At 45.3% G+C, this 17,233-nt stretch overlaps 1 protein-coding gene across 4 annotated transcripts in view; it reads right to left on the bottom strand.

The window, feature by feature from the left end:
- diaph2 (diaphanous-related formin 2) overlaps nt 1-17,233 on the bottom strand; it is an 878,670-nt gene that overhangs the window by 552,181 nt on the left and 309,256 nt on the right. For 3 of the 4 annotated variants that reach the window (XM_038775000.1, XM_038775001.1, XM_038775002.1), the window contains 3 exons: nt 16,388-16,452; nt 11,871-11,975; nt 496-846 (listed from right to left, as the gene is read on the bottom strand). In XM_038775000.1, the coding sequence (XP_038630928.1) occupies nt 496-846; nt 11,871-11,975; nt 16,388-16,452 (521 nt within the window). The remainder of the gene's footprint in view (nt 1-495; nt 847-11,870; nt 11,976-16,387; nt 16,453-17,233) is intronic. The other variant, XM_038775003.1, reaches the window with a different exon arrangement.

Below are 17,233 nucleotides of genomic sequence, written 5' to 3'. Positions count from 1 at the left end.
CCCAAGGAACTTTGGTAAGCTCCTGCAGTACATCTTGCAGATGGTACACATGGCTGCCACTGTTCGTAAGTAGTGGAGGGATTGTATTTTATCTGGGAATATAACCCGAGCTCATTCTTGCCCTAATCGAAAACTATAGAGGAATTGTAGAGGGGAAATGCATGATGATCACACTCTCAAGGAACAGCATTAGTGCATTTGCTTAGAGCCACTTTCATGTTGTTAAAGGGTGGAAACCTGAATGGAGGAATTTAAACAGGGACCTGTGGTTAAGATGAATAATGGTTCTGGCAAATGTATTCAATTGTTTTGGCAAAGGCAACTTGTTTAGAGTTGGGTGTTCATTAGTACTGTACAGATCATGGGTAGATGGTAAGAGATGGTAATGGGTAGAACAGTAATTTTTCAAGCTGGATGTTTAGCATCAAAAGCTAAAGCATCCAAGTTACAATAGTTGACACAAAAAGAATACACATTCATCGAACAAATGCTCACCTTAGACCAGTTGGCTCTGCGCATTGCAGCTTCTGGATTGTATTGCTTTTTTGGCTGTAGTCCATGTGGCAGAACTGCAAGGGCTCCCGAACGAGGGGGTGCACCCCCAAACATTGGTAGAGGAGGTGGGCCCCCAAAAGGTGGTGGCGGCGGTGGTATACCTGGGCCACCAGGAGGTGGAGGTGGAGGTGGTGGCGGTGGTCCACAACCTGGAAGTGGCGGTGGAGGAGGGGGAGGAGCAATGCCTCCTGGGAGGGGAGGTGGAGGAGGTGGGGGAGGAATTCCACCAGGGGGAGGTGGTGGTGGGGGTGGGGGTGGAGGGGCACCAGAAGGCACAGGTGCTGCTTTCCGCTGCAAAAATAATTTAAATAACAGTTACCATCATAAAAATATGTAAAAGCTCATAAAAATAAGATATGCAACTAATTCAGGATTGAGATTATAACTCATGTAAATGAGAAAAAAGGTGAATAGACATACCATGGGGCAATCACCTGTTCAATCATAAAATGTGCACAAAATATTGAATCTCCAATAGATTTTAGTCATTAAATGCATATTAGCAGTGTGACAATCAGCTGTGAATGGATGAGTGATGTAGTCTACTCTGTTAAAAATTCTAATGGGAGTACAGTACCCAATGTTCTTTATTAAACCATTTATCCCATTTATATAGTTTAGCATCAAAGTATAAAAGAACTGCTATAACCACCTCCTTGAGCTCACTGTGGATGAAAACAGTACGTTACAATTACATGAAAGTACTGAAGACAAAGTCCTGACTCTTATTACTTCAGCCCAAAATTCATAAACATTTATAGTGCTTAACAAGCTCCAACAACCTGTCACTGATAAAACCATAAAGTGCTGGAAATTCTCAGCAGGTCTACCAGCATATATGGAAAGAGAAACAGAGCTAATGTTTTGAGTCATATATGACTTCTTCAAAACTGAAGAGAGGTAAAAACACGATGGAGTTTATGCCATTGGAAGAGGGGCGGGAAGGGAAGAAAGAACAAAAGGGAAGGACTTGGATAGGGTTGAGGGCCGGAAAAATTAACAAGAAATTCATGGGATAAATAAAAGGGAGTTCCAATGGTTGTAGTTGGTCTTAGGCAGTCCGTCTAGGCTCCAGAGAAGATGCTTCAGTTGTACTGTCTTTCTTGCCACCAGATTTGGAGAATCTTGAGGTTACCATTGGTCATGGTACTTCTCCAGCACTTTGAGATGCCTGCTTCCACTCTGGTTTGATGAGTGTAAAGATGGCTGACAAGCCCAATTCACAATACGTAGATGCTACAACTTGTGGAGGTGCTTGAAAGGTTGTGTTGATAGTTCATTTGGAGAACTGTGTGCACTTCCAATGTCTCTGCACATGCCTGACTGAGTCTGTTGTCTTGTTCAGTACCTCCTTCAATGAGCCTTCTCCATTTTGGTCGGTCACAAGCCAGGATCTCTTCATGAGTCGCCAAGTTTGATCTCTTCAATGATGCTTTTTGGATATCTCTAGTTTGTTTCCGCTATCCTGCTGGAAATCTCCTCCCATGACCAAGTTCAAAGTAAAGCCGTTCCTTCCGGGGTCTTGTGTCAGACAATGAAATGTCCCACCCAGCAGAGCTGGTTGTGATTGATTAGCACCACAAAGCTGGGAAGGTTGGCTTGGGAGAACACGCTGCTGTTGAACTGCCTTTCTTTCCACCAGATTTGGAGAATTTTGAAAGGTACCGTTGGTGGTATTTCTCCAGAGCTTTGAGGTATCTGCTGCAGGTTGTTCACGTCTCTGAAGAGTGTAGCACAGGAATTGCTGCTGCCCAGTTGGAGCAAAAGAAAGCAAAGCATTTGTCCAGAGAGAGTGTGAATGGCAGAATAATGAACAGTGTACCCGAACGGAGTGTGGCGACTACGGGATTTTCACAGTAACTTCATTAATGGACGCTTACTCGTGACGCTAATAAAGAATAGATTAGATTGTCCTGGAATTTGGCTTCCTGTCCCACATCCTGGGCCTGGGATTTCCAAGATGCCACTTGTCTTGGAGTCTTCTGGGCAGCAAGTAGCGAGACTGCTCAAGGTGACTTCTTGCTGCAGCCCAATACCTTTAGTGCAGACCAGAGACAGAACAGTGTTCATGTGCAGTCACAAGGGAGCAGGGAAAGCAGCAGTGCTGGCCAGAACTCTCCTCTGAAGGTTGTTCGGCTTCAGGAGGTGAACGATAGAAGGGGTTGGCGGCGCTCCAGCCGGCAGCGAAGGGACTGCAAAAATTTGTGCATGAGCCGAAGGGCCGGCATGATCTCGCGCATGCGTGGAACCACCAGCATATTTTGCCGCATGCGCAGGGGGGCTCTTCTCCACGCCAGCCATGGCGGAGCCCTACAGGGGCCGGCGCAGAAGGAAAGAGTGCCCCCACGTCACTGGCCCGCCTGCAGATTGGTGGGGCCCGATCGCGGGCCAGGCCACCGTGGAGGCCCCCCGTGGTCGGATCACCCACCCCCCTTTCCCCGAGGACCACCCCAGCTGACTTAACTGCCAGGTCCCGCCGTGTGGGACCACGTCTAACATACGCCGGCAGGACTGGCCAAAAGCAGACAGCCACCCGGCCCATCAGGGCCCAAAGAATTGCCGGGAACCCGCTGCCAACGGCCCCCGACCGTCATGGCGTGACCCCCCCCAAAAAAAAAACGGCGCCGGAGAATATGGCAGCCGGTGTCGGGGCGGCTGGGCAGGATTCACGGCGCCCTCCTGCGATTCTCCGACCCGGCGGAGGGTTCAGAGAATCCCGCGGCCTATTTCTACCTTCCAAATGTTCCGAAGAGTCATATTCAACTTAAAATGTTAACCATCTCTCTCCACTGATGTTGGCGGACCTGCTGAGTATTTCCTGTACTTTCTGTTTTTATATCCGATTTCCAGCATGTGTAACATTTTGCTTTTATTTAAGGCTATTCGGTGACTAGCTGAGTCACGTACGCTATTAAGTCCCAGGCTTTGATTTCTATTCTACGCTGAGTTTACTCATTTTAGACAAATGCGATAGGAACATTACAATTGGTCTCAGTTTCTCTACTTTGGAACATAGACTAATCAGCAGAAGTTCCAGATCCTAAATCACGACTAAATCAGGAGCAGATAGACTAAATGGCAGAACTGGGCTCAGCTGTGATGGCTGGACTACAGATGAGAATACGATTGGTTCAAGCATGAGGACCCAACAGTTGAATAGCGTACGAAAACACATTTTCCAGCCAAATCGTGCCACAATATCATTGTGGGTACTTAAAGAGTAGAATGCTGTTTCGGCTTACATATCTCTGACAAACTCAGTCGTGATGCAGCTGTTGTCATTTATGTCTGACTTTCTCTTTCTGGATCCCACCTCAAAGCAAATTTTAAAAATCCATGACATCTGATTGTTATTCAGGTAGTTTCATTGAAAATTTGAGCCACCAGGGTGTAGAAAGCTAATGTATTCTTCAGCACTTTTCAAATTACTCATTTGATCTCAAAGATGGCAATTGGAACATTACAATTGGCCTAACTGCCATTTTCATTCATGTGCATTCCTTATTTGCTTTCACACAGTGTATGCTTTACTTAAACCACATTACTTCTCATCAAGTACACGAGAGAAGGTTGCAGTTAAAGGCAACTGAATACAATGTGAAGGGTTTTAAAAAATAATAATTTTTAAAAGATTTTCCCCTGAGCATTGAAGTTGGAAAGATTATTTGTGTCAGTTTAGGTACAATGTATTTGATAAGCTTTACAAACCATGCCCAGACATTGATTGATTGCAGCAGAGGTCAACACTGGAGCAAGTCAATCTTGCATTGCAGTTTTTAAAAGTATTCTGCTGGAAACATGTGCTTCCAAGAGAGTGTTCATTTATGTTCCTGATTAACGTAACATACCCCGAAGCAAGTATTTCTATTGCAAACAGGCTTTTAGTCAAAAGAAGACAAGCCGGAAGCAAAATATTATGTATCAGTATATATGAGTGACAGCTGTACTGCCTTTCTAAAATATAACTTCAGTCTGGGAGATCATTGAATACAATCTTAGCATTTCTTGCAATGTGTGTTTAAAGGGATTAAGAAGCCCCAAATCCCCAAAATGCATTTTAAAAATCCACTAAAATAAGCACAATATTCGAGTTTTATAGACACATAGCTATCAATTGCAATGGGCCCTTTGCTTTGAACCAACGTTCATTAGAATTTAATCATTCAGTCACTGAATTAAACAGATATAAATTAGTGTTCTGTTTTCCCAAAAATAAGATTGCCATTATAAGTTAATTCGACATTTTCTGTAGCTGTTCTTTTCCTTAACATGATATCCCACTGAGATATCCTGATCTTGTCAGCAAAGGTTAAAAACTATGAAACACACATCTTTTAAATCATGTGCATTTTTCACTATGCTCAGTGGGGTAAACAATTATTTGATGCTCAGAAAATCATGTAAAATAAAATGTATTGCTCAAAATAGCAGTTGTCAGAAAGTTAATAAGGTCACCCAGAAGATCTTCGGCAAGTCTGAAGACCGTTTCTCTCTTTCCCTTAATTTTCATCTCTATCCTTTAGTTGCGTTGGAAAAATTGGAACACTGTAGGCTATTCAGTCCCTCAATCTGATCCACCATTCAATTATATGCTGGCTGATCTGTACCTTCAACTTAATTTACATGCCTTTGCTCCATTTCTGTTGATACCCTTAACCCCATAAAAATCTCAGTTCCAAATACTTAATTTTGGATTTCCACTACCCGGTGTGTGAAAGGCCTGCGTCTAATCTTAAGACTGTACCTGATCTCTCCAGTAAATTAGCTTCACTGTGCTACATCCACGGGCTGGACATTTCACTAATGACATGATTTTTAATGAGGTTAGCCGACTACTTAAGGATATGTAGGCAAGAAATAGGTGTCCTCCAAGCATTCAAGAAGGATCAGGCATGTCCCTCACCAATCAATACTACATTCTGAATGATAGCGATGGTTCATCTGGGGATGCAGCAAGAGAAAAATCCACAGCATCATGTCTGGCTCAGCTGTTTGGGGGATGGTGTGAGCAAGAGGAAGATTAGGAAGTCAATAATGATCAACAGGGGTATATGTAAGCATTTTTGCAGCAGCAGTCATGAATTCAGGATGGTTTGATGCCTCCCTGGTTCCAGAGTCAAGAATATTACTCAGCGGCTGAACAGTACACTTGAGAGGGGAAAGTGATGGAAAGCCTGGGATCGTGATCCGTATCGGTACATAATGAATGACATAAGTAGAAAGGGGAATTAAGTCCTTCTGACCGAGATTAGGGAGCTAGGAAAGAAACATGAAAGCAGGACCACAAAGGTAGTAGTTTCCAGATTACTCCAAGTACCACACACACAGTGAGCATAGAAATAGGAGGATAGAGCAAATAAATATGGGCCTCCAAGGCTGATAATGCAGGAGGAAGGATTTTAGATTCCTGGGACAATGGACAATATTCTGGCGGAGATGGGACGTATACGAGCCAAATGGGTTACACCTAAATAGAGCCAGGAACAATATGCTTGCAGGGTGATTTGCTGGTGCTACTGAGGGTTTTTGATTATCGTAAGAGTTTTAGAAGTGACTTCCGGTGGCGGCCACGGTGCGTGTGGTCGCACATTTGGTGCCTCCCGCTCGTGGTGGAACGTGCAGACATTTTCTCCGGCTAACAGGTAGATTTGCTGATCAAAAAAAGGTGCTGGAGGGGTGGAAGGAGAAACAGTCCCACCGATGGATGGATTCGTGGACCAGAAGTGACCGTAAAATAAAGGAACAGTTGGGGTTAGCTGGAGTTGTGCCTGCGACACAGGTGAAGATGACGGAGGGTCAGGGATCGGCCACACCTTCTCAATGGCCGACTTCCTTAACAAGAAGTTCACTCAACAGAGGAAGGAGAATCTGGAGGACCTGGCTACGGTGGTGGACCATATAAAGGCAGGGATCGACCGCATGGAGTCAAGGCTGGAGGCCCAGAGCCAGGCGATCCAGAAGGTGGAGGAGACGGTGGGGGAGCACAAGGCACAGCTTGCCTCAATGTGAGGCTGTGATGGGGATGATGCAGGATCAATAGAGATGGCTGCAGGAGAAAGTGGAGGACCTGGAGAATCGGTCTCGCAGGCAGAACTTGAGGATCGTGGGACTGCCGGAGGGCAGCGAGGGAGCGGACGCCGGCATGTATGTTGCTCGAATGTTTCAGAAGCTGCTCGGCGATGGAATTTGTCAGAGACAATAAACTGGCAGGAGAAGGAGGACACTGAACTTTGGAGATGTTCACTGCTGTTCCTTTGGGTTTGTTTGGGTTATTTTTGTATTAGGTTTGGGGCCATTGCTCTGTCTTTGTTCTTGGTGAGGGATGGTGGGTTGTCTTTGTGGTTGTTAACTTTGCACTTGGATAATGTTTGAGCGTGGGGGAGCAGGGGGCGAGGGAGGAATGAATATGGTGAGAAGACGAGCAGGATGCTAGCACACCAATTGAGAAAACAGGGGCAGTGAGGAGGATCGGGTAAGTGTGAAGGACATAGGGCGGAACACGGTTTTGGACCTGGTGGGGGTGAATGGGGTGTTCAGGGATTTCTACAGTAGGCTGTATGAGTCGGAACCCCCAGCCGGGATGGAGGGGATGAGACAGTTTTTGGATAGATTGGAGTTCCCGAGGGTGGAAGGGGAACTAGTGGAGGGGCTGGGTGCCCCTTTTGGTAGAAGAGGAGGAGGGGCTGGAGGCGATGCAATCGGGCAAGGCCTCGGGCACGGATGGATATCCAGTGGAGTTTTGCAAATGTTTCTTGGGAGTTCTGGGGCCCTCGTTGGTGAGGGTGTTTAACAAGGCAAGGGAGCCTCTCCCCGATGCAGTTGTAGGCCTCATTCTCTTTGATTTTGAAGCGGGATAAGGATACGGAGTAGTTTGGGTCGTACAGGTCCATCTCACATTTAAATGTGGATGCCAAGTCCTCACCAATTGAGGATTGTGTTCCAGGAACGATATGGGAGGACAAGACGGTGTTCATGAAGAGGAGGCATCAGGTGGGTAATATCAGGATTTTGCTAAACGTGATAATGACGACGACCCCCCCCCCCCCCCCCCCCCCCCACTGAGGAATGAGAGGTGGAGGATGGCATGGACAGGGAGAAGGCCTTTGATCGGGTGTTCGACTAACTGTGGGTGGTCCTGGGGTGGTTTGGGTTTGGGCAGTGTTTTGTAGATTGGGTCTGGCTGCTGTATTAGGCACCAGTGATGAGTGTGCGGACGAACCGGGTGATCTTGGACTACTGTAGGCTGCACCGGGGGACGAGGGAGGGATGGCCACTCTCCCCACTGCTTTTTGCCCTGGTTATAGAACCGATGGCCTTGAGAGTGTCAAGGGACTGGCAGGGAGATAGCACAGGTTGCAGCACAGTGTCTCGCTTTACCTGGACAATCTGTAGCTGTACATTTCGGAGCCGTGAGGTGGTATTTGGGGGGGGGGGGGGGGGGGGGGGATGATTATGAGGCTCTTAGAGGAATTTGGCCGGTATTCGGTATTTAGATTGAACATTGGTAGAAGGGAGGATTTTCCGATCCAGGCGAGGGGGCAGAATAGATTGGGGAAGATGCCGTTCAAGGTGGTGGCGGCGGTGGGAGGTGGACATTCAGGTGGGTGGGGATGGGAGCAGCTGCATAAGTCAAATTTGGCTCGGTTGGTTGAGCAGACGAGGGGGGGCTTTAGAAGGTAGGGTCCACTCCCGATGTCATTGGTGGGGAGGGTTCAGGCGGTGAAGATAACAGTCCTCTTGAGGTTCTTGTTTGTTTTTCCAGAGCCTCTCAATCTTCATTACCAAGGTGTTTTTCAAAGAAGTAAATACGGTGATCTCAGGATTTGTGTAGATGATAAAACCGTGAAGAAGATGCTGCTGGACCAGGGGAGCTGCACTCTCGAACATTATAAATTACTATTGGGTGACGAACATAGCGATGGTCAGGAAATGCGTGGTGGAGGACCGGTCGGTGTGAGAGTGGATGGAGGCAGCGTCATGTAAGGATCCGAGTTTAGGGGCACTGCAAACGGCGCCTTTGCCATTCTCGTCGACCAGGTACTCCACAAGCCCAGTAGTGGTAGCAGCCCTGAGGGTGTGGGGACAGTGGCGGCAGCACATGGGGCTGAAGGGGCTTTTGGTTTGGACACCGATATGTGACAACTACCGGTTTGTTCCTGGGGGCTGGATGGAGAGTTTCGGGGGGTGGCAGCGGGCGGGGATCGAGTGGTTTGGTGATTTGTCTAATAGACAGGGGCTTTCCGTGTTTGGAAGAGTTGGAGGAGTTTGAGCTGACTGGTGGGAATGGGTTTCGCTACTTGCAGGCGAGGGACTTTGTGCGGAGGCAGGTATCGATTTTCCCTCACCTACTGCCCCAGGGGCTACAGGGTAAGGTAGTGTTGAAAGCAGGAGTGGGGGAGGGGAAGGTATCAGAAATCTATAAAGAGCTTATGGATTGGGAGCCCCCATGGGGGAGGTGAAGCGGAAGTGGGAGGAAGAGTTGGGTAGGGAGATGGAGGCTGGGTTATGGGAGGAGTCAATGCATCCTCGTCATTTGCCAGGTTTAGCCTGATATAATTTAAGGTGGACCATAGGGCATATATGACTGTGGCCCGGATGATCAAAGTCTTTGAAGGGTGGAGGATAGGTGTGGACGGTGTGCGGGTGGGCCTGTGAATCATGTCCATTTGTTTTGGGCATGTCCGAAGCTTATGGGGATTCTGTCATGGGTTTGCTGACATCATGTCCAAGGTACCAAAGATAAAGGTGGTCCTGGGTACACAGGTGGCGATTTTTGGTGTGCCAGAGGACCCAGGAGTCCAGGGGGCGAGAGAGATCCATGTCTTGACCTTTGCCTCCGTGGTAGCCCAGAGACGGATTTTGTTAGCAGGGACGGACTCGGAGTCCCCGAAGTTGGGGATGTGGGTTAGTGACATGGCTGGGTTTCTCAGGCTTGAGAAGATCATGTTCATCCTGAAAGCAATGATGTTAGTGTTTTGCCGGAGGTGGCAGCCGTTTATCGACTACTTTGGGAAACGTTAAGGGGGGCAAGGTGTGGGAAGGTTAGTGGGGAATTGTGGTTGGGGAGTTGTTTATGTAGGCCATGTTGGCTGGGTTTTGTTGTTTGTTTGGTGTGTGGTTGTTTATTCTGTTAAATTTTTTAATATAAATGCCTCAATAAAATATTTTTTAAAAAGAGTTTTAAAAGTTTGTTCATGAAAATTTTCTTTGTCAGTATACTGCTGGCTCAATGAGGAAGGAGACACTGTTAGATCTGGTTCTAGGGAATGCAGTGGGTCAAACATAGTATCAGATGGCTTGGATGGAAAATGATAAGGAGCATTTCGGAGTGAAAATAATCAATTAGGGCCTGACCAACTTTAATGGGGTCGGAACAGATTTGGTCTAGCTAAAATGATATCAATAATTCAAAGGCAAAACTGTAAAGGAATTATGAGCTGCCTTTAAAGAAGATATAATTTAGGTACAGAACACAGAACACAGAACAGTACAGCACAGAACAGGCCCTTCGGACCTCGATGTTGTGCCGAGCAATGATCTATGAGCTATGCTAACCACCATGCTACCGTGCTGCCCCTACATACAGTCGAGGTAAATTCCCATAAGAAAGAAAGGTAGGACAAATAAACTCAGAGCTCTTTGGATGACAAGAGGTAGTGAATAAGATGAAGCTTAAAAAAAATGCGTGTAACAGATGTTAGGTGGATAAAATAATTGAGAACAAGGCTGAATACTGATGTTTTAGAGGCAAAGTCTAATTCTAAATCGAAAACCAAAGTCTGTGTCCCTCCTTTCTCTGAAGCATACATAGAACATAGAACAGTACAGCACAGAACAGGCCCTTCGGCCCTCGATGTTGTGCCAAGCAATGATCACCCTACTCAAACCCACGTATCCACCCTATACCCGTAACCGAACAAACAAGCAAGACACTTACATCTGTAAACAACGACCAGGGAAGCTTGCCAATGGTGGATAGACTATTAATCTCCATGTTACAGGGATATGTCAGGAATTAGTTCTTTTAAAATTACACTTTAAACTATCTATTTAATTCCAAGATAGAATAGATAGCTAATTAGCATGTCGATCTGCTTACAAGACCCATGTGATTCATGTTGCCATTGTGATGCACTTTGAGGGGGAAAGTGTTCATTACAACCTTTATCAGGTTACAGGGCTTTCTTATGATATCCCTGAACCTCATAGATCATCAGTCTGCAAGAATCGAAGAGAGATTAACAGAGGCAGCAAATCTCTATTGTTCAGCACGTAGAATGAGGGTGGGATCTCACATTTCAATTGCAAAGACCATGTTCATGGGGATTTAAATGAGGCTGACAGATTTGCCCAGCTTTGACTACATAAAAGAATCGCCAGGGTATGCTGTACTGTGAAAATATGTTTGCAAATTGTAGGATATCCAGCTGGAAAAGAAATTAAGCAATCGGGAGCTGAGAAAAGCTTTGGATTGTACCTGGAGGATGAAGTATCCATTTAAGGGATAGAGTGAAATATAATCATGGAGGGGGATATTCAAACATTTTAAAAGTTAAATGACAAATGTTTTTTGCAGTTTATAGCATGCGTTGCATACCAATTAGTATTTAAACAATGTTGCTCTAACACTGTTTATCACATAAAAGTCTTATAGCTTGCAATCTGTTGTGTCATTTCAGTCATTGGAATTTTAAAAAAAGTTTCAAGTCTTTATGGGGATCATAATATCTCATCAATTTCTGTTTGGGCTACTTTTCGCCATAAGTTGAGGAAGTCGAGATTTTGATTGCATATTAATTCCTCATTCAATTACATACGGAAATTCAAATCATCATCACATTAGCATGCATTGAAAATGACTTTACCATATGATTATTCTTTATACATTCTGATCTTACTGTCAATATTCCACTATTCTCCAATTGTTTTTAACATGGTGGCACAATGGTTCGCCCCCATGGCTACCTCACAATGGCAAGGACCAAGGTTCATTTTGGATCCCTGTCTGTGTGGAGTTTGTATGTTCTCCCTCCCTGTCTCTGCTTGGGTTTCCTTGGGGTGCTCCGGTTTCCTGCCACAACCCAAAGCTGTGCGGGTTAGGTGGATTGGCCATGCTAAATTGCCTTTTGTGTCTAGGGGTGTGCAGATTGGGTTATGGGGTCACAGGGATATGGCAGGGTGGAAGGGAGAGTGGACATGAGTGCTCTTTCGAAGGGTAGGCACAAACTTAATGGGTTGAATGACCTCCTCCTGCACTGTACAGATTCTATGATAACCATTTCCTGAAATTTGACAAAAGCAGGTGCATTTATTACCTCTACTTCCAGCTGATGGAGTTTTGTTTCAAGTTCTTTTATTTTTTCATCTTTCTTCTGATTTTCAGCTTGTGCCTCCTGCCGGGCTGCAAATTCTTCATCAAACTGAAACAAATACATCATAAAAGCTTCCAGGTCTGTTCAGTTTAATTATCAGTATGCTCAGTTTAATCAAAATCACATACTAACATACACACATTTACGGATAAACTAATAATTTCCTAAATAGGGCAGTTTGCTTTATTTTCCTCTATCTACCAACTCATCCCAAGCCACTTCCTTTTTTCTATTCAACTCTTGCCATGCAAAATTTCCTAAGAAACAACTCTCTGCATTAGCATCTCAATGCTTGCAGAACATAATTCTTGACTGGAAGAAAGGATCAAAATATATTGTGATCTAGAAATAAGTACTATAAATAGCAGTAACTACAATTGCCACTACCACAAAGGTTACAAAACATCAACTTCACTAAGTGACAACCGTATGAGTAGGTTCTTCCCGGAGGTGGAGGACAAATGTGAGCGGTGCCAGAGAGGCCCGGCCAACCACGCCCACATGTTCTGGTCTTGCCCCAGACTTGTGGAGTACTGGACAGCCTTCTTCGAGGCTATGTCCAAAGTGGTGGGGGTGAGGGTGGAGCCATGCCCGATAGTGGCGGTCTTCGGGGTTTCAGACCAGCCAGATCTATTCCTGGGGAGGAGGGCGGATGCCCTTGCCTTTGCCTCCCTGATTGCCCGCCGTAGAATCCTGTTTGGCTGGCGGTCAGCAGCACCACCCAGAGCTGCAGACTGGCTGTCCGACCTCTCGGAATCTCTCCAAATGGAGAAAATCAAATTCGCCATCCGAGGGTCGGACGACGGCTTCCACAGAACGTGGGAGCCATTCATGCAACTGTTCCGGGACCTGTTTGTGGCCAACGTACATGAGGAAGAATAGTTGGGTGGCCAAGAACCAGGGGAAAATGGACGGGAATCGGGGGAAGGTAGCCGGGGGGAGGGGGGATACGGGCTCGGTATGGGGGTTTGATGGCAAGCCAAGGCCCAAAACCAAACTATAAATAAATGCCTATAAACATGTGCCTCGGCCATATTGGGGAATGTAAAATATGTATGCTGGCTAAAGGGGGCGGCCACAATTATTGTTATGAAGATGCTTACCTGTAAATATTCATGTTAAATTTTTGTGTTTTCCTTTTTTTTTCTCTCTAATAACTTGTAATTTGTCATATATAAAATATGAAAACTCAATAAAAAAACATTTATAAAAAAAAACTTCACTAAGTGACTGTCAGACAGTTAAGCTTTGAACAGAGATTTGGTTTTGCAATTAACATAACTAATGTTGGCTTTTGGGCAGCACGGTAGCATTGTGGATAGCACAATTGCTTCACAGCGCCAGGGTCCCAGGTTCGATTCCGGCTTGGGTCACTGTCTGTGCAGAGTCTGCACATCCTCCCCGCGTGTGCGTGGGTTTCCTCCGGGTGCTCCGGTTTCCTCCCACAGTCCAAAGATGTGCAGGTTAGGTGGATTGGCCATGATAAATTGCCCTTAGTGTCCAAAATTGCCCTTCGTGTTGGGTGGGGTTACTGGGTTATGGGGATAGGGTGGAGCTGTTGACCTTAGGTAGGGTGCTCTTTCCAAGAGCCGGTGCAGACTCGATGGGCCGAAAGGCCTCCTTCTACACTGTAAATTCTATGAAATTCTATGAAATAACTATATCAAGTCACAAAAACATTGGTATCTCTGACAAAGCTACTGTATTAAACAATTAAATTACAGAGTGAGAAGTTAAGTATGCCCACTTCTCAGTACACAGAATAATGTGAAATGATATTAGAATTCGCAAAAGTAAAATAGAATTACTACTCCAACGGAAACATTTGACACAGAAATGAGAATCAAGAGAAACTTTGGGGGCGATTCTTCCGATAAGTGACTAAGTGTCATTTTACGTCCGAACGCCTTTGAGAATCCCACCAGCTGTTCTGACGCGATTTCCATCACAATCTACCGACACTCAGTTAATTTGTTTTTGGAGCTTGGACAGACTGTGACTGAATTCTCCCACAGAATTTTTTTGGGGAGTGTGGACCGAAAGATGCCAGCAAGATTGGCATCTCAGAGATCGTGGCACCCTTTTTAAAGGGCGGCCTGATCTCAAAGGCAGGAAGAAGGGGTCTCCACCACCGTGGCCCCCTAAACAGACATAACGACCGCACAGATGGTCATGGACAACGCCCCACCCTTGACCTTGGAAGGACAACCACTCCCCCATCCCCATCATGAAATGTCTGGGTCATCTCCACAGCACCCCACCACATAGGCATGGGGGTGACACAAAACCCTTCATCCTCGCTAGTATCAGGGCAATGGGGTCATCAAGGGCATCCCTCTTTAAGAACACCCCCTCACATTCAGCTTCCCTGCTATTCAGCATTCCCCCCTCTTTCAAGACCATAACCCTCTCATGCCCATCTGTTTGCACCCTGGCTTTGCCAACCTGCCATTGCTAGGTTGGCACTTCCAAGGTCCCAAGCCCTGCCGTCTCCAGCCACCCAGGGATTTGAATAGCCTGCCTATCATCTCACCAAGGTGATCCCAAGGATTGGAAACGAGAGTTACAAGCAGAACTTGAGACTAGATTTATATCTAATGTGCCCAAAATGTTTAGAGGATGGGCAACACGGTAGCATAGTGGTTAGCACAATTGCTTCACAGCTCCAGGGTCCCAGGTTCGATTCGTGGCTTGGGTCATTGTCTGTGCGGAGTCTGCATGTTCTCCCCATGTCTGCGTGGGTTTCCTTCAGGTGCTCCGGTTTACCTCCCACAGTCCAAAGACGTGCAGGTTAGGTGGACTGGCCATGTTAAATTGCCCTTAGTGTCCGAAATTACCCTTAGTGTTGGGTGGGATTACTGAGTTATGGGGACAGGGTGGGGTGTGGGCTTGATTAAGGTGCTCTTTCCAAGAGCCAGTGCAGACTTGATGGACCGAAGGCCTCCTTCTGCACTGTAAATTCTATGATTAATAGAGTTCTTTTAAAATTAAAGCTTTTCATTGTGTGAATCGAGAAAACTAATTCCTTCTTGATGGAGAGTCAACGACGAGGGGGTGATCAATTTCAAATCATCACAAGAGAGTAAGAAGAGGGATAAAGAGAAATGGATTTACTCAAAGGCTTGTTACAGCATGGAATACTTTATCAGAAGGATGGTTGAGGATGAGATTGTTACACCAATTCAGGGAAGGGTGGATAAATATTTGAAGCAGAGAAAGATATGGAGACAGCAAGAGTGGGAATCATTTTGCATTGCTTTAGCAAAGAGCTGGCATTGACATGATGGATCTAAAAGCCTCCTTCGGTACTAAAAATGTCAGTGCTCTAGTTCTTGATTTATCATGCATTTTTCCAACACCTTTAAAGTTGGTGGTGTCCTGGCCTTGGCCTCTCAATAATAAAATCCTACTAAATAACTTGCTAGATTAAACTCATCATTCACTTTATTGGCAGAGTTGTGTTTCACGATGCTTGGATTCAATCGTGTAACCAAGATTCTACTATAGCTTGTTTACTAAAAAACAACAGATAGACATACATATATATAGTTATGGCAATAGAACAGGAATAAACAATTAAGCAGATAGCTCTTTCAAGATGTTGGGAGTGCAATGGACTGAATGTCTTCCTCTGTTGTTGATAAATTCTATGGGTGGTATTTTCAGATCACCCACAGTGTGTTTTCTGGCAGCAGAGGCGGCTCGCAATTGTCTGTCAATAAGTTCTTCCAGTCCCATCGACGGGGAACCCACCGCTCTTGGGGGACGGGCGGGACATTCTCCTTTGGCGGGACCAAAAAATACCACTAGCTGAAAAGGCCCGCTCCATGATTCCCAAAGACTTTGAAAAAATTGTACAACTCAATGGAAAGCCATCATTCCCATAACTGAACAACACAAAATAAAATACGAAAGAGTATCATATAAAATCATGTTCTGAAGAGTTTCATTAAAGATAAAATCACATTTCTGCACCAGTTGCTGGAATCTGAAACAGAAAATACTGGACAATCTCACAGGTTTGACAGCACCTGCGGAGAGAAAAGGGAGCTAACATTTCCAGTCTGGACGACTCTTTGTCAAAGCCAGAGAGAGCTGGAAATGAGGTCAGATTTATACTGTAGCAGGGGTGGGGTTGGAGCGGTGAGGCTGGACAGGAGGCCAGCGATAGGTGGAGATTGACAAAGATGTCGAGAACAGAAGACAACATGGCGCCGGCCGCTCACGGTTATGGCCTGCCAAATAGTGCCCCCCTTTGGCCAGAATCCCGCCCCTAGTTTATGTTGATTGCTTTCAGTGCATTCTGATAAATGTGCAATGCTAATCTGTGTAATATGTTATAAATTTTGGCTAAATCATATTAACACAATGAAGTTATGTCTCTTCCTCTTGCGCCTCCGTACCAAAAACACAAATCAGTTTTGTAAATTACGGCTTCAAATTGTTTTTTGTAGGCTTACCTTTTTAGAATATTCTGATGCCATTTTTTCACTTTCTTCCACCTTCACTTTGTCAACACATTGATCTGTAAAGATTTACTAATTAGTTATGTGCTCTTAGTTTCATTGCATCTTACAAGAAGGAACAGTATTGAAGCGGAATTCTAATACTGTAGACAGTATTAATTTTCACAGCCGATATATGTTCTAAATTAGTTACATATCAACCTTCAGAACACACTTTCATAACAATCTGCAAGTCTGCAAAGGAGTTATTTTATCAGTTATTTTAATAAAACTGACCATCATAGTTTGACAAAGCCTAATGAAATGTGCACACCGTAATGTTGCGGAGTCAATAAATGAAATTCCGTTTGAAAAATTTACTCGTCTCAAAACCCCTCAAAGACTTTAACAGGGTATATTGTATTGTTGAACTGTGTGAATAACTTGTAGAATTCTAACTTGGTTTGCTGGACACCTTGACAAATAGGTGGAGTCTTCTCACTATGTAATGGAGCATAAAAGCAATTACCTTTTCAGAAAACTTGGCTACTTAGTTAATGCAACCATGTGGGCAGCACGGTAGCACAGTGGGTATCACTGTTGCTTCACAGGTTCAGGGTCCCAGGTTCGATTACCAGCTTGGGTCACTGTTTGTGTGGAGTCTGCACGTTCTCCCTGTGTCTGCGTGGGTTTACTCTGGGTATTCCTGTTTCCTCCCACAAGTCTCGAAAGACATGCTGTTAGGTGATTTGGACATTCTGAATTCTCCCTCTGTGTACCCGAACAGGCGCCGGAATGTGGCGACTAGGGGCTTTTCACAGTAACCTCATTGCAGTGTTAATGTAAGCCTACTTTTGACAA

Source organism: Scyliorhinus canicula, chromosome 17 (assembly GCF_902713615.1).
Source record: "Scyliorhinus canicula chromosome 17, sScyCan1.1, whole genome shotgun sequence".
NCBI lineage: Eukaryota > Metazoa > Chordata > Chondrichthyes > Carcharhiniformes > Scyliorhinidae > Scyliorhinus > Scyliorhinus canicula.
The sequence above is the reverse complement of the archived record's forward strand: the minus strand, read 5'-3'. Positions and strand labels throughout refer to the sequence as shown.